We start from the raw sequence: 26,114 nt of genomic DNA, 5'->3' as shown, positions 1-26,114 counted from the left end.
ATATTAGTGGCATGGTGTCTGGTATGGTGTTAACTTGGTTGTCTGTATCTACAGGTGTGGGTCTCTTCTCTCTGGTTCTGGGCTTGGTTTGCGCCCAGTGTTGCTGCCGCAACACCACGCACACCCCGCGCTCCCGCAACAAACTCATGGACCTGGAGATGGACTGACACACGCTTTCCCCCTCACACACACCCTACAGCGCTCACAGGAAACACCACACACACACCAAACACACCCTTGTAGACGATTTCTGGGATACCCAATTGTTCCCAGCCGACGGACGATGGGAGTAACTTGACGCGTCGCCACGGAAACAGGAGGCCCCGGCCGACCGATCGCAGAGCTTCAAGAGGTGCGCAGAACTTTTTAAACGCTGCAATGGAGGAGCACGGAAACATTTTTAAATGCACCAATGGGAAAAGAGCCTTTGAGACTTCTGCTTCTATGAAGATCTGTGGAGCTTCCAGTGACTCTAGCAAGAAATATATACCCCCCTTTAAAAGATGTGACACTGGGGACATGTAAGACCATAGCACTATCAGAAACTCTGAATAATCCCGAGGTTTATGGGGGTTTTTTTTGGGTGGGGCCGCCATCACACAAGTAAAGGAAATAATGTGAATAAAGGACCACTGAACTGAACTGCGACATGCTTGAGGACTGCAACTGTAAACACTAGGGGTAAGAAATGAAGCACTCAGGCTAGACTGGGTCACTTGGCCACTATGCTTTTTTTGCTTCCTTTCAATGCCAAGGCACTCCCTGCCTACTGCAGCCGTTCTGCATCCCTGATGGTAATTCAGCCAAGGACACAAAATGGCACAAGGAAATCTATGAAGTCCCACTGAATCTTGATTCACTGCCCACTGGCGTACCCCGGCAAATTTTCTTTTCAGGAACCGCAGAAAATTCAAGGGGTGGTCGGAGTGAATAAATTGGTGTTTCATTTTACGTGTTCGAGGCCTCCAGTGTCATATCCCAGACCAACGCCAAGTGAGCTATAACACTGAAACACATGGCCGACGTCTGCTAAAGTTGTTCTGTATTTCCACTGAACGGCAGTTCGGGGATGCGGCCTGGATCCCGTTTTGATGGAGGCCTTGGAGGAACAGTGGAGTTCATATGTGCGACAGAAGTCACCTAAAAAAATAAAAGTGCTCCACGTGCTTTCCACATAAGAGGTATTGCACTACAACTACCAACCCAGAGTATTCCTACCTTAACAAATGGACAATATTTACCTTTATTCTCAACTCTAGTTTTTTGAATATGAGAGATTTTGAAATATGAGAGACATTTTTAAGCTTTACAAGGAGATATGCAGTTTGTGTGTGTGTGTGTGTGTGTGTGTGTGTGTGAGACATATTGTACGTTGCCAATATTTGAACTAATTGAGGTGTGCTTGGTTTAAATGGCCGCATCAACACTTGAAGAGCCTCAAAAGGTGGTGACATCGAGCACTCCTCTTGGTTTTTTTAAATATTCAAAAATGTATTCAGCTAATATTTTGCCCGAGTCTAGTGTGTGTTTTGTACAGTGTGAGTGCTGTATTATCTGAGACAGAAAGAGTTCTGTGTGACGGCTCTTCTTCCTGCATGTACTGCTTTCTCTCGCCAGGATGATGTCACTTATGAGCGGCAGAAACCTTGTCCAGTGTTACCCTGGGCATCTTAATGACATCAGAGTCTTTTAGGTCCAGATTTTTTTTAACCCAACCATCACTCCTAACAATCTACTCTTCCTGATTTGGATTTAGGCAAAATTTCACCACCGCTTCTCATCATGCGTTCACGCTGCGAGAAACATGGTTGATGGGTCACTCTGTTATGACACCGGTGCCAGAGGCTCCAATTGCATCCATGTTGTGGTCTAGTGCAGCTACTAAGTTTTGAATTAACATAGCTAACTGGCAAGCACTAATTAGGTAGTATTAATTGAAAATAAACAGAAAAAATAACTTAAGAGCTTACCATCGACCCTAAGGATGGATGCACTTACCAGGCCTATTGTTCACATTGGTAGGGAAACAAGGTAACACGAAAATCTGATTGGCTGTTGCTGTCCAGTGACTGCAAAAAGTTAAGCTGTGGCCAACTTTTCTCAGCCGACAAGCTTGTTGACCGTCCACACATCAGCCGAGTTTCTTTGGCTGCTCTGCTCTGTAGGAAATGAATGGACTTTCCGGTGACTTGTGGATCGTGTTGCTTTCAATGTGAACGCGCAGTCAAGAGTTCCAGCAATAAGCAGCGGGATCCACCTGGTTCCCGGTTTATATTAAGTCGTGTGAGGCTGTATTTCCCTCGTAACTGCTCGGGTTTGGCTGCGGCCTCGTTTCAGATGTATTTTTGAAAATGCTGTTATTAGTAGTGTGTGATCAGAACTTTATCAGCAATATCAGGCTTTAGTCAGGTCTGACGTAAAGCTAATACCCCCTGGGCTCAGTTCAGGACAGAAATTTTTCAGGTTCAAGTTGGGCTCAAAATGTCATATCTGAGTTGAGATTATACATTGCACATTCAAACCGTGCTGATGTCGCCCACTCACCTCTTACTGGGTGGCACAAAACTGCCCCAAATTCCATCTGGCCAAGCACCCAGTGCAGAGGGTTAACTCTGGTGTCATTCAACTCAGAACACATGGACCATATATCCTTACATGTCTCAGACTTATTATACTCTAGGGAATTTTGGAGTTACGCAGATGGACAACACCTTCAGCAACAGGCACTGAGACAGAACACGTCCAGAAACGTTTGCCTGTGTATGACAGCCTTTAGAATCGCAGCACTGGTCTGATAATAGCTCTGGTAAGTTCATTCAAGTCACATTTTCTCCTTTGAGAAAAGTAGTAGCTGCTTTGGGATTTTGACAATTTTGCACCAGGTTTGCACCAGTTTCACTTGAAAAAAAAAATTCTAAATTAAGAAGTGTGACATTCCTGCAGGACACCAGTGACATCCTAGATCAGTGCTGCCATTCTCAAATGAGTTACGCGTACAGAATCGGATGCTGACCTCCATGTCACAGCATCCCTCTGCCACTATTTTGTGTCCCAGCTGCTAAAACGTTTTCACTCAGTTAGGGACACAAAATGGTCCAGCTGAAAGGAAATCCACTGTGAGCAATATTGTTAATGTGATGTGTGTGTTGGCCTGATGGATGGTCATGCAGCACTTGACGCAATGACCTGACACTTTTAATAGATCTCCATACAGAGACACTTCACAGGTGTGTGTGTGGGTGTGTGTTTCTGTTGGTGTGTGTGTCAAGTATTCAATATAGGCCTTGCCACCATCATTAACACACTCGCACACACAAACGCGCACATGCACATATTCACAGTACTGCAGCACACTAGGAAAAAGCAGGGCTCCATTGCCAAATGCTGTTAACACTAAACACACACACACATACAAAGTAGCGTAGATACACACTACGAAAACATGTCACTGCAAGGGTCATGCTTCCTCAATGTCTGTTTTATTTTGTCATTTTATTGTGATGAGTATGATGAATTTTGATGCTGTTTTTAAATAAATAGATTTGTAAGATGTCTTCATTTTGTCAATGATTTTATAAATGCTTATATAATGTTATAGTCAGTTGGGGAAATCTTCAGATTTGGGTTGGGTTATGGGGATAAATATCACTGATATGTTAATTATCATTGTGTTTTTTTACACTGAAACAGTCCCCTTTAATTATGCGTACAAGATACTGAAATAAGTGCAGTGCCACACTTTATAGACAAATGTGATTATTACTGTTTCTGTCATGAGCCCAGTTCCATTTTGCACAACACTCTTGCTCCACCAACATTTCTATTGTGACAAACAGCGTTTCAACCGCGTTGGTCTTCATCAAGGACAGTGATGAAGAACAACTCAGTTAAAACATTGTTTGTCAAGATACAATTTTATTTATGCCTAATTGGTAGGCGTTGGATAGATGTCACCTAGTTTATAGGTGTCAGATAGATCCTGGATATTTTGAAGGTGCTTGATAGATCCTGGATAGTTCAAAGGTGTTGGGAAAAGCCTTGATAGTTGATAGGCTTTGGATAGATCCCGCTTGGTTGATAGGTTTTGAAAAGATCCTCTCTAGATGATAGGTCTTGGATGAATTCCACCTAGATGACCATAGACCATAGATTCTGGATAGATCCTGCCTAGTTGATAGGCGTTGGACAGATCCAGGGTCATTCATAGGTTCTGAATAAATCCTGCCTAGTTGATGGGTTTTAGATCGATCCGTTAGTTGATAGGTGTTGGAAAGATCATGGATAAGTGGAAGGTGATAGATCCTGGGTAGTTGTTAGATTTTGGATAGATCCTGGGGAGTTAAAGACGTTGGATTGATCCAAGGTAGTTAGGTGTTGAATAGATCCTGGGGTGTATATAGATCCCACCTAATGTATAGTTGTTGGATTGCCTTTCTTGAGCAATTCTACCATTTATGGTGCTGTGAAAAATCTTTTCATTTCTGTCTAAATTTCCTCCAAATCTCTCTTTTTTTACAGCAGGGCTGCCCTTGTAAAGTCTAGTGCCAAACAATATCTTGTACTATAGAACTGACTAGAACTTCAGGTTTCTTCGCCTTTTATCCATGACGCTTCCTACAGACTTCCTGGACATGCTGAACATGTATAGCATGAGCAACTGGGTGGTATATGAGCATAATTAGATGTAGTTTTCCCCTGACCCACGTGTTCAATCAACCAATTGGTAAGCTTCATTTGAAAATGGAGAATCAAAGACGCAATGTAGTGGAATAATTACAGTACAGTAATTACAGTAATAGCAGAAATGTTGACTTTTTGTGGAATTGCTGTCTGTATTGAGATGACACTGTGTGCTGCAGGCACAGAAGACAATCCTTTAGAGTCAAAGGCATTTCCTAAAACCTATTACAGCCTATTGGCGAAAAAGCAAAATTTATTTGGGGCCATGATTACTAAGGCAGTTATTTCACACTTCCCACATCTCAACAGCGTAGTTTTGACTTCACGTTTTGAACAACTTGATGGTTCAAAGCAACGACACACACCATGATTGTATTTTGCTGTAGATTTTGGTTGCTCCAGCTCAACTTCTTGTCCCCCAAAATCGGGCAGGGACTATGGATCGGCCCCAGCTGTTCGTCTGTCCATGGTGATGACACATTTGAGTTTACAGCAAACCAAACATTGTAAGGTCAACCACAAACCAAAAATTCAACAAGTAGTTGTCCTGCCATGTTATTTTAAGAGCTGTGATCATGACTTGACTTATGTGGCGAAAATCATTCATTCTGTTCATTTTATTTGAAATTAATCTATCATTCCCTACACTTGACTACAGGTATTTCCTTGTTTGTGACTTCAGAATTCAGGAAGTCAGAGAAATCAGGGTTTGCTGCCAAACAGACCCTACTTGGGAATGAGTTTACCCTCTGAAAACTGAAGTGAATTCTATTTTGTAGCTGTATTCAAAAGTTTAAAGCTGAGGTAAATGGTATTTTCAAGTAGAAAGCGTCTCCCATGGGACCAGAATGCAGCATTGTTGAAGTGTGCAGGCTTTGGACAGACCCTCCTCTGGATCTTCACAATGACAATACATACTGTAGAAAGCCAAACTACTGTATGTGGTGAATACACGCAAAAAGCACTGAGTTTGAGGAAATCACAATCGGCCCTTAAGACTACTTGACTACATTTTCATGTTAACCGCAGCAATAAAAATTCCACTTGATTCATCCTCTGTTGGTTTGTACACTGGCTGTAAAACAACCATCGAACAATTTTTGTTAGATTCCACAAGAGTTGAAGCTGTAGTCAATATGGGTCGTCCTCTGATTACTGTTGCATTCAAATGTGTCAGGTGAAAACCTCGCATCTCCAAAGTCAACTTTCCAGAACCTAAGAAAAACAGCCTTGTTTCTGATTAGCTTTGAAAGTGTTTCCTAAGCCCAAGAGGTTTCGGAGACTTTTCTTCCTCAAATGAAGTGCAAACATGAAAATCACCAGAATTGGAGTTACGAGGATTTCAAACAACAACAAGTGAAATCCATATTGCTTTGGTGTGGCACAGCTTTTAACCTGGTTTCCACTACGAGGCCAGGCAGGGCTAATCGGGGCTTACTACACACGAAGCAACATTTCTGTGATTGCGTTGCGTCTAGCTGCCAGGAAAGATGATTTAGCGTCTAAATAAACCAACAGTTGTTTTAATCCAAAGGTAACCCTGGCTGGCCCCCATTGGCCCTGCAGTCGAAATGCGTCTGCTGAGAATCTGATGTGATTCGCAATCAAGAGTTCCAGCTCGGAGACTTGTGACAAATGTGGGCCAATTTCTTTTTCTTCTCTGTCTCTGGGCAAGCCATCAATCAGCTTTTTCTGTGCTACCAAAACATCTGAAAAACAACTTCAAAAACTTCTACCAGAATAAATGTTTCATAATTCAACATTGGACTGCAGCTATATCCCCCCCCCCCCCCCGTCTTTCTTTCTGTCTCCCCTTGTTATTCTTAAGGGATTTAGTTTCTGAGTCTTGCTTCTCGTAGTCTTTTTCTGTGTTTCCATTTGTCACTCAATCTCTCTCCCGTTTGCTGCATTTCTCCTGCATGTTTATTTCACTCCATCTCTCTCGTTGCATCTCTCTCTCTTTCTCTCCACTTCGGTCTCCCCTCCTCACGCCGTCGCTCGGTCTCTCCATCTCGCACTCTCGCTCTCGATTAGAAATGCAGATGAGCTGTCTGGTTGAAACCTCGATCTCTCTCCTGGGTTTTGATTTTTACACCTCTTAACACATTCTCTCCATCCAACTCTCTCGCTCTCTCTCTCCCTCTCTCTCTTCTCTCATCTCCATCTCATTTTAGTAGTGTCGATTGGCATTGGAACTGTCTGCGGTTTTCCTGACTTCCACTCTCTCTCAGGGTCCATTTGACCCAGTTTTCTTGTCCCTGTCTGCGTGTGTGTGTGTGTGTGTGTGTATGCCTCCCTGTACTGATTATTGTAACCAGTGGCCACGGATCATTTGGTAATTCCTTGTCAAAGCTTAAGCCACTGCCTTCCTCATTGACTTGCTGGTCACTGTGTTAAATCTGTAAATGTAACTTTTATTAATGCACATGTAACCTCACCTTTTTTTCACTATACTAAGTGAAACTACATTCATTCATACATTCATTCATACCAGCTTCCTACTGGAAAGTGTTGTTCACTCAGAGATGGTCAATGCTAGTTGAAAAAACTGTTCACTTCAGCTTTCAGATGGTAAATACTACTAGAAAATACTGTTCACTCAGCTTTCAGATGGTAAATACTACTACAAAATACTGTGACAGGAGCACTCACTCATTGGTAACAGGTTTGCTGGGATTGCTGACTGTCATGTTGGCTTGTTAGCTTGTGTGTGTAGCATGGTTGCTCTGGTTTGTTAGTAGCATGGTTGCTAATATATTGATTCTTTAGAATGATGATATGTTAACCTTGTTGGCTTTTGGTTGGCTGTAGCATGCTAGCCGACACATTGTTTGCAGGTAGCATGGTTGCTCTGGCTGTTTGTTAGTAGGTTGCTGGTATATGTATTCTTTAGAGTGTTGATATGTTGGCTCGCTGATACAGTTTGGAATTAGGGATAAGCCTAAATGTAAGTAATTCAACAAAACATCTGTGACTGCAGGCACCCACTTGGTAGCCCCAGTGACATATGTGCACTCACACACTTAGATTTGTCTGATGGTCCTGTAGATTTACCTGTAGCATAGCCTGATGTCCTCTCACCATTTGTGCATTAGTACATCATTCTTTTGACGTCTGAATTGGGTTTTTGTGTGAATGCTCACCTTGGATTATGGCACAAAGGATTGGGGGTTTTATTTTCGGAGCGCCCATCGGCCCATTAGGACTGTTACTGGAGAGCCACACCTAGGCAAGCATGATGTAAGTAGCTCTATGTTGAAGAAATTGATGAAAATTGGGTCAGAATTGAACAGTATGATGGAAAATGTTGCCATGATGTTATCTAGTACTTTCATAATACGTATTGGGTTATAATACTGTAACAACCTCATCTGTCTTCCATTTAAGATACATGGAAAGCAAATGTTTCCAAAGTATTACATAGTGGTTATTCAGTAATGATTGCACAACTTACTATATTAATGTAGTTTGTTATAATGCTAATAATTACTCATTATCAAAAGAAATTACATTATAATAACAAATAGTTACTCGTTATTACCAGAAATTACCACTTACTTTCTGATCATTTCTGTTTCTTGCACAGTTATTACCCTGTAATTTGCGTACTGCAATGTAAAGTGCTACCAATAAAAGTTATTAATCTCACAATCACAAAGCTTTACTCAGCAAAACAGATTACAGTAAAAAACATATTTTTTTACAATCAGATTACTGTAATCCTTTAACATATCATCAGTTTCTCCCCCAAACCTGAGCACATTATATTAAGCAGAAATGTATGGATGAAAGTAGGAAACAAGTATGGATTACAATATTAACAGCATGTGCAAAATAGCAGCAGTAAGACATACTGAGCCAAAATGAATGTGAAAGTATGAAATATGCGACAAAATTCTAAAAATATCAGTATAGTATAACAAAGGAGAGGACTATGAAGACAAGCAATATGGGCTTGGTTGAAAATTGCATCCACACACGTTAGATTATTTCAAGAGTGTCAATCCACCATTTGGGAAAAAGTGACTCCTAATCTGATGATGAATTCTCGGGATTTTTTTTTTTATTTTTTTTTTTCAAAATGGATATACTGTATAGCCGTTTTGGAAATGAACACTTTATTTGTTGGACTGTGAGAGCTGGGACAGAGTGTTAACTGACTCCCTAGAGAAAATGTGTGTGTGTGTGTGTGTGTGTGTGTGTGTGTGTGTGTGTGTGTGTCCTGGAATGCAGCGATGACTCGTCAACACCTTCCCCTCACCATGGAAACTATGTCAACACACGGGTGGGGGGGTAGACAGACACTGGAGGGAGAGAGAGAGGGTGTTAGAGATGGGGGACGGCGGTGTGTTGGTGTGTGTATATGATTTATTATTAGGTAGGAGATATTTGACCTTTCTTCTCCATAAATCTCTCTCTCTCTTTCACTCTCTCTTTTTGTCTCTGTCTCTGTCTTTCTCTCTCCCTCTCTCTCTCACACACACACACACGCACACACAAATCTCGACTTCAGAGACAATGGTTCATTTTCGGAGTCACTTTCATCCCCAGTAGACATTCAGTCAATTGATTTATAAAAGATTCACACAGAAACAGATATAGAAGAGCGAGAGACATTCAGATACAAAGAGAGAGAGAGAGAGAGAGAGAGAGAGAGAGAGAGAGGAAAAGAGAATAAGGCTAGACTGATATATAGGGCCGATATTGTCCTTTTATTAAAAATCAGATCTGGTCCAGTCAGTGTGGTCCACCTCTGATATGATGGATATGATGCAGATTACATATTTATTGTAGAATTAGTCATTGGTTGTCTATGGGAAGACCTTAACCTGAATTGATTCTGAGACATTTTGATCAGATTCCACACAAGTATGAATGAAAATGTTTGTCTTAACACTAGCATTAATGTTATTATTAGTATTATCCTGAGTTTCAGTGGAGAGTTTTAGTGTCCCATGATGGTCTAAATGCTGTCCCCCCCCCCCCCCCCCCCCCCCCCCAACCACACACACACACACACACACACACGTGCACACACCTCTAGAGAGCTTGGTGCTCCAGCATGACTTGCCCTTGTATGGTGCTGTATCTTCAGCATGGCATAGGTCCAGTGGTTCAGCACGCACAAGATCGCACATCCACGTAATGCATGCACATTATCACACACACACACACACACACACACACACACCTACACACACACACACACACGTGGGTATGTCGGTGTGTCTTCTCTGTGGCGCGATGCCAGCTCTGCCAGCCTGTAGCAACTGCCTACTCTCGAGCGCTGTCCCACGGGAAAGACAATAGATGTAAGCTTCCTACTGGAAAACACTGTTCACCTCAGCTTTCACATGGTAAATTCTTCTTGGGAACTCGGGATTTGGTGATGGAACCTGATTTCTCTGACTTCCTGAAGTCTGACGCCAACAAGGAAATACCTGTAGTCAAGTGTTGGGAATGACACATTCATTTCAAATAAAACCAATAAAATCAACAACTGACATCACTTAATTTTGTAATCACAGCTCTGAAAAAGCCATGGCAGGACATGACTACTTGCTGGATTTTTGAAGATAACATGAATATAGCAATGAAATCATTTCCCATCATTCCCATTTTGTGGGAAGCAAAAAATACCAAAACTTGGACTCCAACTGTCCACACTGTATAAACCTGGTGTATAAAAATGATCATGACTGAATAAAATTACCTCAAAATAATACATTACGACAAGAATTGGAGCACTCATGAACAAGCTTCAGTCCATTTCATAATTTGTCATTAATCAGGACTGCATGGGTTTTATAATTGATGCCTTTTATTACATCTACACTCACATGATTAAGAATTCACACCATTTCTTTGTTGTTGTTTTTTTGCTTGGACCAGCCAGCCTGTTAATTTCAAGGAAACAAGATAAAAGCAGAATAAAGCAAGTGAACTGAACTGGCTGCCTGGAGGCAAACTGCGTCCGCATCAGCCGACTGAGTTGTAAACTTCCTCATAAAAGTCGACCTTGTAATCCTCCGCCCAGACATGGCCTTGGTTTTAGCAGGCTCACAACTCATCTCACAGCATGTCTTGGCCTGGATTTACACAGAATGTCAGATTAGATTTTTATAGATTTTTTTTCCCTCTGCTTTATTGGACCCTATGCAGCGAGACAGGTCACCATGCAGACCTGAACACATCACATCACTACATGGTTTGTGCCTTTGTCCGCTGGACCACAGAACGCCTAATAAATGTAATTGTAACCTTGTAGACCTGTATTTCCATTGCTGTTTAAGCCTAGACAGCAATGAACAGATGAAAGCAATGAAAACAACTATGACCTTATACAGTCCTAATATTGGACTCTACTAGTACAATATATCGCTTAAGTATTTAAAGGTGTTACATGCAACACTGCATTTTACATTGTGTGCTGCATGGTTGGATTTGGTGGGAAATGTGCTGGATTGCTTTACAGCACAAAGGGAGATTGTTTTTACGGCACAAAACGGGAAGAGGGCGCTGTTCTTCCAGAGCAAACGGAGCTAAAGCTTTCAGAGTTTCTGACAATGGCAGATGGTGGAAGGAGTTAAAGGCCGATGGAAAAATCACTTCCAACATGTTGATCCTCATCAGGGAGGGGGGGGGGGACAGGTAGAAATGGGGCTTATGGGAAATGTGGTCTTAATTTTGAGAAACACTAGCACTAACAATACTACTGGTGTGAGATAGAGGCGACCCATCATCTCCACCATGCTCTCCTTTGTTTATGGTAAGTATACCAAGGTATCACAATTAATTAACAATGATATATTTAAAAATGCTAGCTTTCAAGGCTCTGTCTATAATTATATTATAGCATCCCAAGATGAACAGCTGTTAATAATAATAGTAATAACCTTTATTTGTATAGCACCTTTCATACACAACATGCAGCTCAAAGTGCTTTACATCAATAAAAGGCAGATAAAAGACAGATAAAAAGATAAAATTCATATAAAAGAACAAACAAGATGCATTGCATTAAAAGAATCAAATCAAGTAAAATAGAAAGATAGAAGAACACAACAAATACTCCCACTTTTAGATGCACATTGTGAGTGAACCCATATGTTTTTCTTTAATTTACTTTTCCCCTGTCCTTCCTGATTCTACTCTTGATCCGATATTTACGTCAGATCTCACTGCCTCAGGCAGACGAGAATCTTAGATTCTCCTCTTGGTCAAAAACCTCACCATCCACAGATGGATGAGAATCCATCTGATTCTACTCTTGATCTGATATTTACGTCAGATCTCACTGCCTCAGATCTCACAACCTCTGTCCCCCTCACATATAGTGTTCACTTGTGCAAGTAAGCATTACCCGGACAAGACCAATGAAAATTCGTACTTGCCCGTGTCAGCTCTGTTGGGATCCTGAACAGAAACAGTTAAAATGAAGGCTACTTAAAAGCTAAGCTGAAAAGATACGTTTTTAGCAGTCGTTTGAAAATGCTTACAGAGCCCGCCTCTCTAATAGCATAGTTAAAAAAGGCTGCATCCCCAATCTTCTTTTGAGTGGGGTTTTGTACTTCTAAAAAACCAGCAGTAGAAGACCTGAGGGCTCTTGATGGAATGTAGAACAGCAGGGATTCTGTAATGTAGGCCGGTCCTAAGCCATTAAGAGCTTTGTATACAAGTAAAAGAACTTTAAAATCAGTTCTAAAGGACACTGGGAGCCAGTGCAATGCAGCTAAAACCGGAGTGATATGCTCTCACTTCCTTGTTTTTGTTAAAAGCCTAGCTGCAGAGTTTTGGATAAGCTGAAGCCTCTCAATAGACTTTTTTGGGAGGCCGGTAAAAAGGGCGTTGCAGTAGTCCAGTCTACTTGTAACAAACGCGTGAGTTAGCTTTTCAGCATCTTTCTGGGTTAGGAAGGGCCGCACCTTGGCAATATTTCTAAGATGAAAGAATGCTGTTCTGGTCACCTTGTTTATATGGGAACTAAAACTTTGATCAGAATCTAAGATAACACCCAGGCTTGTTACTTCTGATTTGATCGAGGGATTCAGGTTCCCAAGTCTTGTGGAGAGTTCTTCCCTTTTGGCTTTGGGGCCAACCAAAAGTATTTCTGTCTTATCTTCATTCAGTTTTAAGAAATTTGTGTTCATCCAATCATTGATAGCCAATAGACAAGTAGTGAGGGAGCTTAAGGCATCTGCATGATTTGGCTCTACAGAAATGTATAGTTGTGTATCATCAGCATAGCTATGGAAATTGACATTATGTTCTCTGATAATATCACCTAATGGAAGCATGTACAGTGAGAAAAGCAGGGGACCAAGACAGCTTCCTTGTGCAACACCAGAAGTTAGATCATGTTTCTCTGATACATGATCTCCAAGACAGATGAAAAATTTCCTCCCTGTAATGTACGTTCTGAACCAGTTTAGGACACATTCAGAGAGACCAACCCAGTTCTCGAGACGATCTATGAGAATATTGTGGTCGATGGTGTCAAATGCTGCACTCAAGTCCAAAAGAACCAGAACTGAGACCCTGTTGGCATTAGTGCTAAGTTGCAAATCATTGACTATTTTGGTGAGAGCAGTTTCTGTGCTATGGTTGGCTCTGAAACCTGACTGAAACTTCTCCAGAATGTTGTTTTCATTTAAAAAGTTGTTAATTTGGTTAGAAACCACTTTTTCAAGTACCTTACTTAAAAAAGGAAGGTTTGATATGGGCCTGTAGTTACTTAGGACCCCACAGTCCAAATGTGATTTCTTCAACAGCGGTTTCACAACAGCGGTTTTAAAGGCATCAGGAAAAACCCCAGTCTCAAGTGATGTATTAATGATTATTAATGCCTCATAGATGTAGGATGATGGAGTTGGCTGCCAGTCTACACTCTCCATGTCTGGATTAACAGAATAAAATGTGATGTGTAACCTTGTGTGACCCAGATCTGGTGGTTCTTCCATGTGTGGACAGCGGAGAAAAGATCTGGGTCAGATCGTCCTCAAAATCTGATTCTCTGTTTGTGTGTAAATGCAGCCCATGTAGCATCAATCACAGCAATTCATAGCTCCATAAACCCTGGACAGCGGAGAGGATGTCAAGCAGAAAACATATCACACATTGAGCACAATGACCAGCGGTCAAGTCACATACATCATCGCGCACAGTATGCACATACACTTTCACTCTCTCTCTCTCTCTCACACACACACACATACAACAAAGCAACAAACACAAGCTAAATCATATATGCATGCAAAATAGGCACATGCACAAACACAGAGAAACAAACATAGATAGGTACACATACTGTATATAGAGGGCTTCAGGTGACATAACGCTCCCTCTGGCAGCCATATTGAAGGTCCTCAGCTGTTGGAACAGCTGATTGTGTTTCTAAACTTGACCCTATGACTTGGCCGTCTCAACAGAATTGAATAGACATGATTAATTTCTGTGCTGTTTTTGACTGGGAACTGATCATCTTGCATACATCTGATTGATTTAGTGTTTATATAATGTCAGCTTGTTAGCTAGCTAACCATACCTGGTCAGCTGACCACTGTCTTGACTCTTCTCAAGCTACAACTGAGGGGGGATTCCACTGAGGATTGCGACCAACCAATTCACAAACTATACCCACAGTGGATAAAATGTGTTCTTAATTGCACCGCCAAGGAAAGAGCGACACACTGCACTTTTGCTGTTCATGCATATTTAAATGAAGTTATCTACCTACATTTCGGAGCCAAAACCACCCCTTTCAAAGCAAATAAGGCTGATCATAGGGTGCATCCCATTCACAAAGACAGCTGCTAATTGCCCCACACAGTTAACGCCAACGAAATTAAGACCCCCTGACAGCTGGCGGTAATGGAACCTCTAGGCCTATTTAAGAGGGATGCGATGCTCACACTTCCCGATGACAATGGCGGCAGTGGCAGTGGCAGGCGGAGGCAACGGCAACATCAAAGATGTGCAAGAGAATATATATTCTGACGGAGAACTGCTTTATTTGATATGACTGAGGCCGTGATTGTTAGACATTACAGGTTGTGACGCACATCAATCCTTAGTCTACTTGATTAAATCAAGCACGACACAAACTTGTCACACAGAGATCGCATTCAATACCTGCCATGGTCAAACTACTAACAACTCTCTGCTCGATTACTTGATTAGCACTATTTCTTTAGTGATTTGGACGGTAACTCAGTGCAGATAACATTCGCAATCACTGTGCAATTAACGGCACAATCCATTCTTTGCGGATTCCCCCCTGAGTGTTTTGGAGTAGAGACTAGGGCTAGTAGTCACTGTTAACACTAACAAATACTAAATGAGCTTGCTGGTTAGCTAGCTAAAACAGCCAAAACCAACAGTTTGTTAAGGTTAACTGAGCTGACTCTTTTCAAGCTACAACTCAGAGTGTTTTGGAGTAGAGACTAGAGCTAGTAGTCACTGTTAACACTAACAAATACTAAATGAGCTTGCTGGTTAGCTAGCTAAAACAGCCAAAACCAACAGTTTGTTCAGGTTAACTGAGCTGACTCTTTTCAAGCTACAACTGAACTAAAGACAAGACAGTTTATTGTGTCTCAGTAACCTACATTTGGAAACAAATCTACCTTATCAGAATATTCACTTACTTGTAATGTTACTGAATGGACCTACAGCCATAGCAAAGCCTCTCCACACACCCTCATATATCACCCCACAGGTCCCTTCTCTAGCCACATCCATCCGAGTTTACACCTCGCAAGATAGCGTCAAAGTATGACCACACCCTATCGCTTGTCAGATCCCTTCATTATCATGCTGACCGTTCATTATTCTGGCTGTTATGATCACTGTGTGGATGCTCATATCCAGCCTGAGGCCAACTTACATTAACCTCTTTTCCACTAAGAGACACAGGCGTCCACCAAGAGCTCGGCCTAGTCCAATTCCCTTCTGAAGTGACATTTCACCATTTATTTTAAACAGCATTTCATGAAAATTATTTTCTGGATTATTTCACACATGAAAAAGGCTCATATATATTATGCATTAGCTGACACATAAAATAAAACAAAGCTGATACTCGACCTGCTCAAATTCCCTGACTGTGCCATGTTGTGAATGTTGTGTGCCATTTTTGGTGAGCTGTAATTGTTTGCTTTCCTTCTTTTTGCTGTCGTGGTTGTGATTTTTTTTTTGCCTTTTGATACGTTGACCTCTTTTTCCGCTAAGATACATGCTCCTGTCAGTGTCTGTTGAACTATTCTTGTTCTCCTGGGTCATATCCCATTGCAGTAGGCTAGCAGTGCCTGAAGCTATACTTCAAGTAAAAGAGCATTTTCATTTTTCAGCATGCATCTACTTAGGGCTTCACTATCCATACACTGCATTTTGCACTACAGCCATGGTTAGAGAATGTACGTGTGTGAGTGATTTTGGGTGATAATGCACATGTTATAATATCCATTCAGACAGACAGAACTCTCAGACTCTGGCTCAAACCCTGGTCAGCAAATTACACTGACAGACTATGGGCATAGCAGTAGCTTAAATTAAACTCTGTTTTCCCTCACTTGATTAGCAAGATTGAAACAAAATATTCAAATTTACATGAGAAAAGTATAGGCAGGTACAAGAGTGAGGAGACTTATTGGTAAATGTGAAATACAGTAAGACATTGCTAAATGTCTGAACTAGGGGAGAGTGGGGCTAGTTGTCACATGGGTAAGTTGTCTCAGTGACTTTATTTCTACACTTTTTTAGAGCCCAAAGTCCAATTAGACAAATGTTTACTTTCTTAATAAAAGGTTACCTATGTTGAAGTTAAAACACTCAAACATAACAATTTTGATACCTGAAAGTAAATAATGAAAATTTTAGTGTTCTACTTCTCATCAAAGGGTAAGCTGATAATAGATTTGAATAGAGAAGGGACCTTTGTCAGGAATGCCTGGTTGGGACATGTTGTCACATTGAGTTCGAGGCATGTTGTCATAACTATCAAAATTGTTTTGTTTTGTTTTCTTTAATAGCTTTACATTGATTATTTTCTGAATAAATATTATTTTGGTACCTGAACCCTCAAACCTTTGGCTTGTGTAGCAAGTGTCTGTGTGTATCTGTTTTCTTTCAGTGACTAAGAAGCCATTTTAAAACATCAAATTTAATGTGTATATACATTACATACATATTACATTTATATATCATACTGTTAGAAACTGTATCAGAATTTGTGTTTATCTGTGCATCCCAGGATGGGTGAGGGAGGGGTTATTTTACCTGGTGTGTGGTGGATGTCAGTTTCTGAGATGAAGTATGTTGTTTTGAACACAAGTGTATGTTTTTCATGTTATTATATACTTCAGAGGAAATGGAATCGAAGGTACACAGTATGTGACAGCATGCCCTGACGTGGGGTAAGTTGTCACAAGTTGTATTTCATCAACAACAACTTTTGCTTCCAGTAAATTATTCAAAATGTAAATTTTTTAAATTTAGCTGGAAAAATATACATTCTATCTCAGGAGTAAGGTACTGCTGAGAAATACACCAATGAATAAAAAGGCAAGGCAAGGCAAGGCAAACTTTATTTATATAGCACATTTCATACACAAGGCAAATACAATGTGCTTCACATAAAACAGAATACACACTCCACAACTATTTAAAATGACATTAAAAAAGAAAGAAAGAAAGATATTGAGCAGTCACTCTCACACTGGTGACATCTCTGGTCAGCCAGTATCAAATTAAGTGTGCCTTACCCCTGAGGATATTCAAAGATAATCACCACCTAAAAGACCTCCTGGAAACACCGGAGCTTCTCTGAGAGTGACTCCCTCAATTTTTCCTCTCAAAAGGAAATCAATTTAGATGAGATCTTGAAGGATTCTTTGAAGGAGCCTAGAGTCTTTCCAGTGGTCTTACCCCACCCTATAGGCAGGCCCCACAGCCCCTATAGGACTTGTAAATGTTCCTTTAGAACAATACACAGATCATCTAAACAATTACAATTATAAACTTCAAGAAATCCTTCAATTCTCAATACAGGTTTGAGGATCCCATCAGACCGGAGAAACTACTCACCAGAGTTCCTCTAGACTCCTGTTGGTGATGCCAATTGATGAATAATTTTGTATAAAATAGGTAAAACATAAATAAAATAAATAAAATAAATAAAATAAATAAATAAAGATAACACCTGTTACATCTACATACAGATGATTTAGCAGAAGGCCACAGAGAAAAGGAACGTTTTGAGCCGACTTTTAAAAGAGCTGACAGTGGGAGCACATCTCAGTGCTTCTGGAAGTTTATTCCAGTAATTGGGAGCATAATTACTAAAAGCAGCTTCACCTGATTTAGTTTTCACCCTGGGAACAACTAACAGACTGGTCCCAGATGACCTCAGAGGTCTGGGTGGCTCATATCCTAAGATCAGGTCAGAAATGTATTTTGGAGCTAAGCCATTAGCGCTTTATAGACAAGAAGTGTGACAACATGCCCCAGTCTCCATTGATCTTAAGTGGACACATGAATCATGTGACATGTCACCATGGCTCCCCCAAAATCTACATCTATGGCACTAAGACTGGATTGGGTCATGGTCTGTGATGAGTCATCAGATTTTCCAAGTGAGAATGTTCTCGCAGGTCAGTATGTTGGGAGTGGCTGGGAGTCTCCTGCTACGCTGTGGACAGATCCAGTCAACAAGAGAGGGAACCACAAAAATGTCATGTCCTCTCCCTCCACAAGCCATATTCAAAGGTCAGACCCAGTTGCAATTTATTTGCTAGTATATTGGATTTCATCAAACGGCTGGGTAGCAAAAGCTGCTGAAAGTTGCCGTGTGGCATTCTGCACCACTAACAAGCTGAAAACCCCAGATTTATTTAACCCCAGATTATGTAATTATATGCTTTATTTTGCAGCACTTTTCCAAAACATGGTTTACAAAGTGCTCTGCATGAAACAAATGATAAACTCAAAACCAGTTAAAAATCAACACAGTCTCATAGAATTTTGTGAAAACAGCACAAACTCTGAAATGCAGATTTTGTGTTGTGTTTGTGGACACAAACAATATGAAGATTACGTTCCTCCACCATGAAAGGATCAGACTATGTGACAATATCATGAATTGGACCTTTGTCACATGAAAATGTTAGCGAATGGTTTAGGCAACTAAAACAGTTTGGTCATGATTAAATATGAAAAACTTCTTTGCCATACCTACTGGGGGAATGCAAACAGACCTTCCTCTATATACCTCTTGATATGAGTTTTACTGGATTCTTACTTTCTGCTGTAAATGCTGATTTCAAAGTATTTTGCAGTCTGTTCCTTTTATAAGGAAACCAACAGAAACCAACAGTAGAGATGTGAGGTACAGGGAGCATTTGATAGAGATCACAATGGTGAATATGAATTCCATCCGTTGTAATAGAACACAAAGCCCTGTGGTGAACTGCATCCAGTGGTTTGGTTTGTGTGGTTTACAATACTTGCTACTGTAGATCAAATGGCTCCATATGGGATACTAGGAGAATGGAGGAGCCGGAGGGACTTTTCTCAACAGTTCAATCTTTTTAACCCTTATTTAACCAGTCAAGTTGACTAAGACACGTTTATTTACAGCAACAGCCTGGGGAGGTAGTTGCACACACTCTCAACTGGGAGCTGCCCAGTACAACTAAGCTGTTGGCAGCTGGAAGAACACTACAAGTTTTACCAAATGGGAAAAATGTCCAGAGGGCTTTTTCTAAACACAGTTGTAACTTCAATGGTTACGCTCTGATCTTAAACTTGGACATTTCACCCTAAACTCCCAGCAGTACCAGGCTAAACACATTTCAGTGGATATGGATCATGTAGACGGTGAAAGCAGGTTTTATTTCTGCCAGAAGAAGTAATCACCAGAGGATATTTTCTCTGTATGTTTTCCTCTGTAACAAACTTTAAAGAGTAACTAAACCCCAGCCTGACATCTAATGGTAAAAAGCAGGTGATGTCAGCACCTGTTGTACTCTATAGAAGGTGACATCACCTGGCACCAAGAGGCCATATCCACAGACATTCTGAGAATCCTCTCAGAGAGCTTAGCCTAAAGGCCCAAACGCACTGAAAGCATCTGACACGCGCGTTTTGAAGTACACCTATTGTTTTAAATGGCCGAACGCGCACCAAAAGCGTTATGAGGCGCGTCAAACTGCCTTGACGCCCCTACTCCGACCTTGTTTCGATTTTGGAGTGTCAAATGAGGACCCAGCGACCAAAGCTGTTTTTTTCTGCAGCTGCAGTACCTGTTTGGAGAGTAGCCTACTCCGGTACAGTAGGTGGCGTAGTCCGCCACTAAAACCAAAGAAGAAGAAGTGATATGTAGCAGGGAACTGACATCAGAGCTTGATCAAACTAGACGGCCACCAAAAAAAAAAAAAAAAAAACGTTAGCCAGCCGACTTGAGGAGCAGCCAAAGCATGGACGAGGAGAAGCTCATCAATGAAGTCCAGAAACGACCTGTGATATATGACTGCAAACTACTGACTGTTTACTGTTACTGTGGCAACAGGTGACAGCTGACGTTAGCTCCGTTAGCTTAGCTTAAAACTTTATGAACAATACAATTGTAATTCTGTAATGCTAAACGAAAACAACTACCACTGCCAACAGCTATACTACTATAGATCTTAACCGTTGTGTTGTCACATGTCAGATACTAAAAATAAGAAAAATAAAAGCTTAGACCCTTGGTAGTTACGTTACCATAACAGACCCACCCCGTATCATCTATCATGAACGTTTACTGACATCTACTGGTCATAAAACTTAACTTGCTACATAAACCTAACAACAGCAATTAATTAACATAGTATAGCGTTATGATTAGCTGTGCTTTATGTGACTTTCACCCACCTGGAAGAAAAAATAAAAGATGAAATGAGATGGCTGGTCCCCAGTGGCTTTACCGGTGTTCTACTGCCAACCAACTGACGAAAGCAGCAGCACGCACCCAACAGTTGCCCTCCTGCCTTGTGTAACATAACGTTATAGGCTATTCAAATAGAAATGTATAGAAAATTAATGGGGGATATCTGTAAAGCATACAAACTTGTGCCTGCCTACATATAAATAGCGACCTTTTCCCAAAATACTGCTGGTTCTGTGGTGTTGGCATTTCAAATCTGATGCCTGCAGTGCGCCATAGGAGCATCAATTGACGCGCGTCAAATGAGGCGCAAATTCAAGAAATCTCCGCAATATTTGCGAGAGCTTGCAGTTTTGCAAAATTGCCGCAACTTTTCCGTATGAAATGGCCAAATCAACAGACCGCTTGTGATTTGGACCAATTGTCGCATTTCGTGTTGTGGTAACTTGCGTCATCGCAGCGCGCATTCAGGTGGAAGATGACTGGAACAAAACTCACTGCATTACTGCCATAGACCGTGCAAAACAAAACAAAAGCTGCAAGAATCGAGGTGAGTGCAAAATTCAAGCTCTTGGAAAAGTTAATAGCTTAAGGGGGAGGCTGTTTGTGTGTGTGTGTGTGTGTGTGTGTGTGAGAGAGAGAGAGAGAAAAAATCAAATGTTTTTCCTTTGCTTGCAATTTTTCCCAATTCCCGCAATTTTACTGCAAAAAGAGCACATAAAACCTCGCAAATTGTATCGCAATTTTTGAGAAAAGCCGCTGCAAAATCAAGCATTTTTGGCCGCAATAATCACAAAACAACTCCGCAAAATCCTGGTGGGACTGATTTAGGAAAGTTCTCAGAGCGACTGAGCAAGGAATGGACAAGAGGTGTGGTTGACCCCATTGCTAGGTATGATGCTCTCTTTTGGACGCTGTCATTGGTTGATCAAGAAAAATCAACACGCCTCTTTTTGTCATCCAGAATGCACACAAGGAATCACACAAGATAAAACACAATTTACTCAATATTAACGCGTGGTTTGCTTATACTATCAAAAATTTTAAAAAATAGAGCTGATTGGACAAAATCTTTGAAAACCGTACGAACCGTACTTTTTAATACTTGTACAGTCCTCACAGGTTGACACATTATGCCTTTATTTGGGTGAATGCAGTAATGTTATTATACTTTACTAATTTGATGTTAAGATTTGGTGAACATGACTCAAGACTTAGTAGTATTAGTATAATTTATAGACTATATTGGCAAGCCTATATGAATAGGATTTTTGAACAAGAGTATATTGCTGATGATGCGGACGTGTCCCCATCAGTGACCAGACAATACAGAGAAAACTCGCTATATCCATAGCTGCTGTTCTGTTGGCAAGCAAGGTGCGCACGTTCAGTGGGAATTAAATAGGTTGCATCACAATATGAGTCTGAGAAGGAGCTGTGATTGTGTGATTATTCTACTATGTGGTTGCATAGACCTAAATTATCACTGCTGCACTGTTTACCTGTTGCTAAATATCTTAACATTGTGATAACTTTCATAATAATAATAATAGCATTAAAAGATAAGGCTGGTGTTTTTTAATGCATTGCTTACCGTCAACAAATCCTATGAAAATAACAAAATCAGCAATGATTTTGTTTTGCCAGCAAGTCTCGTCCATGTAGCTGGTGCCCAATGAAGCCATGTCCCAGCAGCCATAGAACTCCATTGTATTAAAAAAATGATTAAAAACACGTCAAAGAGCCATGCCGTTGCTCTGGGCAGCATATTTCATCATCGCGATGCACCGGGCCAGCACCGGGCCCTCAAACAACTTAGTAAGCCGACCGTAAACACGTTTGCGATCTCAGGAAAGTAGTTCCGTAGCACCCCGAAAATAGTCCCCAGCGTAATGAAGAATTTGTTCCCATTTGAATTTGATTTGGTAATAACTACAACAGCCTGACTTTTCGTGGTAACAGTTAGCGATTTTAAAAATTGAAACTATGTCTTTGTGAGCTGTATTTCAAGGTTTTTAGCTTACAATTGGAGCCAATGACTTCCGGGTTGACGGCTAAAAGCGGTACGTGGGACGTCAGAAAGTAACGGGAGTAGAGCAAACCAGAGGTGGGAGTAGGTCACACATGTGCAAGTCACAAGCAAGTCTCAAGTCTTAACCTTCAAGTCTCAAGCAAGTCCCAAGTCACTGTGTTTAGACTCAAGCAAGTCAAGTCGAGTCACTGCTAAACGTCAAGCAAGACAAGTCAAGTCATTGCTCAGGTCAAGCAAGTCACAAGTCAAGTCACCATGAAAGAAGTGCTTAAAACAAGAGAGAAAGGGATACAATGGCGAGCCATGTCATGAGAAAACTGCACCTGTTAGTTAGTTAGTTAGTTAGTCTCTACAACTAGGGATGGGTATGGTTAGGATTTTATTAATACCAATACCACTATTGATACTGCTTATCGATACCAATACTTATCAATACTCTTTTGAGTGCAAAATACATGTTGTTAAAAAAATTATCAGTACTACTTTTATATTTGTTTGGGCAAAAAATATTTAACAAAATAGTTTTGTTGATAAAATGAAATAGATTGTTTTCTCAGACAAAACATGATGATGGGACCAATTGGTATAGATACTGTAAATGTCTGGTAGTTGTTGATACTTGAGAAATTTCTGTTTCTGTTGGTCTTCACTAACTTAATGGAAATATGACTGTAATATAGTGTGTGTCCACTAGTTATTGCTACCTTTGTGAGCTGCAGGTATGTTTTTCTTTTCAACCTCCTTCCTAAAAATATAGGCTGCTCTGGTTACATTAGGTTACACTACTGACATTTTAAAATCACTTATTACAATAAAACAGACATATATGATAGCATATAATATTGGTATGCTATTTCATCTCTAAGCATTTTGTCATTTTTCCTTTAATTAGGCCTTCCATTGACAGTTTTCAACATAGAGGATAGTGACGTCAAAATAGGGAGTTGAAATGACTGATATTAGGTGTGGAGGGTGACTAGCATGTCTGGATGATCATGGCAGTTCTGAAATCTTTATCTAAGACCCTTTGAATGTTGAAATAGATTATTATACCCGCAACAGTTTCCCACTTTGTATTTATTATGCGGCACACGCGAGTACCTACTGTATAGGCAATTGTTCAAATTGCGCGAAAATGAAACATAGTATTCTATCTGATGATTACTATTTTCTGCTGTGGATTGTGTAGACTAATACATCCATTAATTTAGAACACTGAAATTTTAATCCTCATCAAGGAAAAATACCATCTTGTTTGCCTGATCTCGCAGGATTGCATTTGTCACACAGTTGATTAGAGAGAGGGAGAGACCATTCTGCTGTGGTTGAGTTACAGTAGCTGCGGGTTACATGAGACATTTTTTTTCATTCTGAATGAAATGAAAAAGTGTTTACATGAGCGCTAAATATAACGATTGCATTAAGATGTGCGTTTACATGCTCCACAGTATGTAATCAGAATAAAAGTTTCTGACATGCGCAAAACACCGAATCCAGCACTAACATGGGCTTACGTTTTTAAAAGATGGACCTGCGTCGGTTATTTCTTTATTGCTGTTCTTTCTGATGAAGCAACAGTTTTATCAAAACATACGACTCCATAAGTGTCAGAAAAATACTTTTTGTTGTGCCCCCGCAATGATTGGGTCCATTTGTTTTTTTCACCGCTGTAAACCGAAACTGGCCCGGGGAGGCGGAGTCAGGACTTAATATAAAAACGGGCTACATCAAGCCCGAGCGCCCCGGGGTTAATAACAAGCACATCGGTTCGAATCCTCCCGGAAAAAAATGGTAACGTAATTGACGTTACTTAAGTTAAATGCGTGAGCATGTGCAGAAAGAGGCGAGATAAGGAAAGTGATAGGAATGAGTGTTTACATGACGAAATTGTATCCATCGACCGGATTATGAAAGGGTTATACCACCCCTCTCAAACGGAATTAAATTTCATTCGGATCGGCCAGTTTATTCTGACTGAGGCGTTTATATGAGGCATTTTTATTCTGATTGGGCTACTATTCTGATTAAAGGCTCCATGTAAACGCAGCTATGACTTTGAACTAGTGAACAGAATGATGAAGCTCTGTCTTGAAAAGCTCAATTCATAAGCTGTCTTGTTTGAATCAGAAACGGTCTGGTAATATAAAGCTCAAGAGAAAATCAGCGCAGGTATGGGAGAATCCTTTCAACATGCTTTCAGCTCGATCCTGTGGGTTAGGGTTTTCTAGGTCCTGCTAGACCTGTCTTTTAAGCCTGGGTTGCGCGCACTGCACTAAAAGTCACCCAATCATGTTTCAAAAACAAAACGTAACTTCTCAATATCTAGAAAAATGCAAATATTTAATAAAAAAAAAAGCCAAGTCCTTTCGAGTCATCTGTCTCAAGTCTAAGTCAAGTCTCAAGTCATGAATACCAAGTCAAAGTCAAGTCGAGTCTTTTATCAATGTTAGTCAAGCAAGTCTCAAGTCCTCAAATTTGCGACTTGAGTCTTACTCGAGTCAAGTCATGTGACTCGAGTCCCCCACCTCTGGAGCAAACGCATTGTTGATTTTGTTATTTTCATAGGATTTGTTGACGGTAAGCAATGCATTAAAAAACACCAGTGTTATCCTTTAATGCGTCTTTTCTGCGTCTTTCAGCCATTTTCTCCTCTCCTTAAGAAACTCCTAAGCCTCCTAAAAGTCCTCCTCTCTACTCTTAACAGTTTTTCACCTAAGGAGCTCTCTTAAGGGCTAAGATGCTTTGTGAATAGCTTTTATCTTTACTAGGATTTAGTCTTACTTTTAAGGGGAAATACTTAGAAAACGTCATCACTCTAATAATTTTCTTCGAATTTCACCGCTAGGACCAACTCTTAGTACTAGGAAGCTTTGTGGATAGAGCCCCAGATAGTTAGATGTCAGGCTTCACACAGATTTGGGTTTGGGGTTTAGTTACTCTGACAACACATGGCTATTACAATATTGCGCATTTCTAAATGTGGGGAGAAACGATTTAAATGACATGGGATTACATAAAATAGTCATCTATTGCAACTACTGAAAGAAACACTAAAGAGATTACATTTCTGAAATAATATGTGATTAAGGGTTACTCAACCACCGAAAAAAATGAGATTAAGTAGTTCAGTGGATTACAGACCTTGTACAGGTTAAGGATTACATTCATGACAATTTCCAACCAGTAATTGGCAAACTGTGACTGCTATATTTTAAATCGGACTTTATCAACCTTCTACTGTACGTATGCACGGTATTTACTGTGTCATTCAAATCCAACCTAAAGAATCATACCAACATGAATATTAAACGAAAACATTGAAAAAGCACATTTTCAACTTGTTGATACCAATTTAAACCACATAACTGATAATTGCAAACTGTCAATAATACATTATAATGTTTCCATCTGTGTTCTGAGGAGTTTCGAGCTATTGGACATTTAAGTTTCTGTAGAGCTACTTTATATGAATGATATATT

The 26,114-nt window shown here is 40.5% G+C and overlaps 1 protein-coding gene across 1 annotated transcript in view; it reads left to right on the top strand.

Annotated features, from left to right (window-relative positions):
- The window catches only part of ptgfrnb (prostaglandin F2 receptor inhibitor b), an 88,153-nt gene extending 84,599 nt beyond the window's left edge, over window positions 1-3,554 (top strand). Inside the window, exon 15 of the mRNA XM_071913889.2 lies at window positions 55-3,554. Within this exon, the coding sequence (XP_071769990.2) occupies window positions 55-167 (113 nt within the window). The 3' untranslated portion in view covers window positions 168-3,554. The remainder of the gene's footprint in view (window positions 1-54) is intronic.
- The last annotated feature ends 22,560 nt before the right edge of the window (window positions 3,555-26,114 follow it).

The sequence above is a fragment of the Centroberyx gerrardi genome, chromosome 21, assembly GCF_048128805.1.
Source record: "Centroberyx gerrardi isolate f3 chromosome 21, fCenGer3.hap1.cur.20231027, whole genome shotgun sequence".
NCBI classification, from domain to species: domain Eukaryota; kingdom Metazoa; phylum Chordata; class Actinopteri; order Beryciformes; family Berycidae; genus Centroberyx; species Centroberyx gerrardi.
This window is presented reverse-complemented; position numbering and strand designations above follow the sequence as displayed.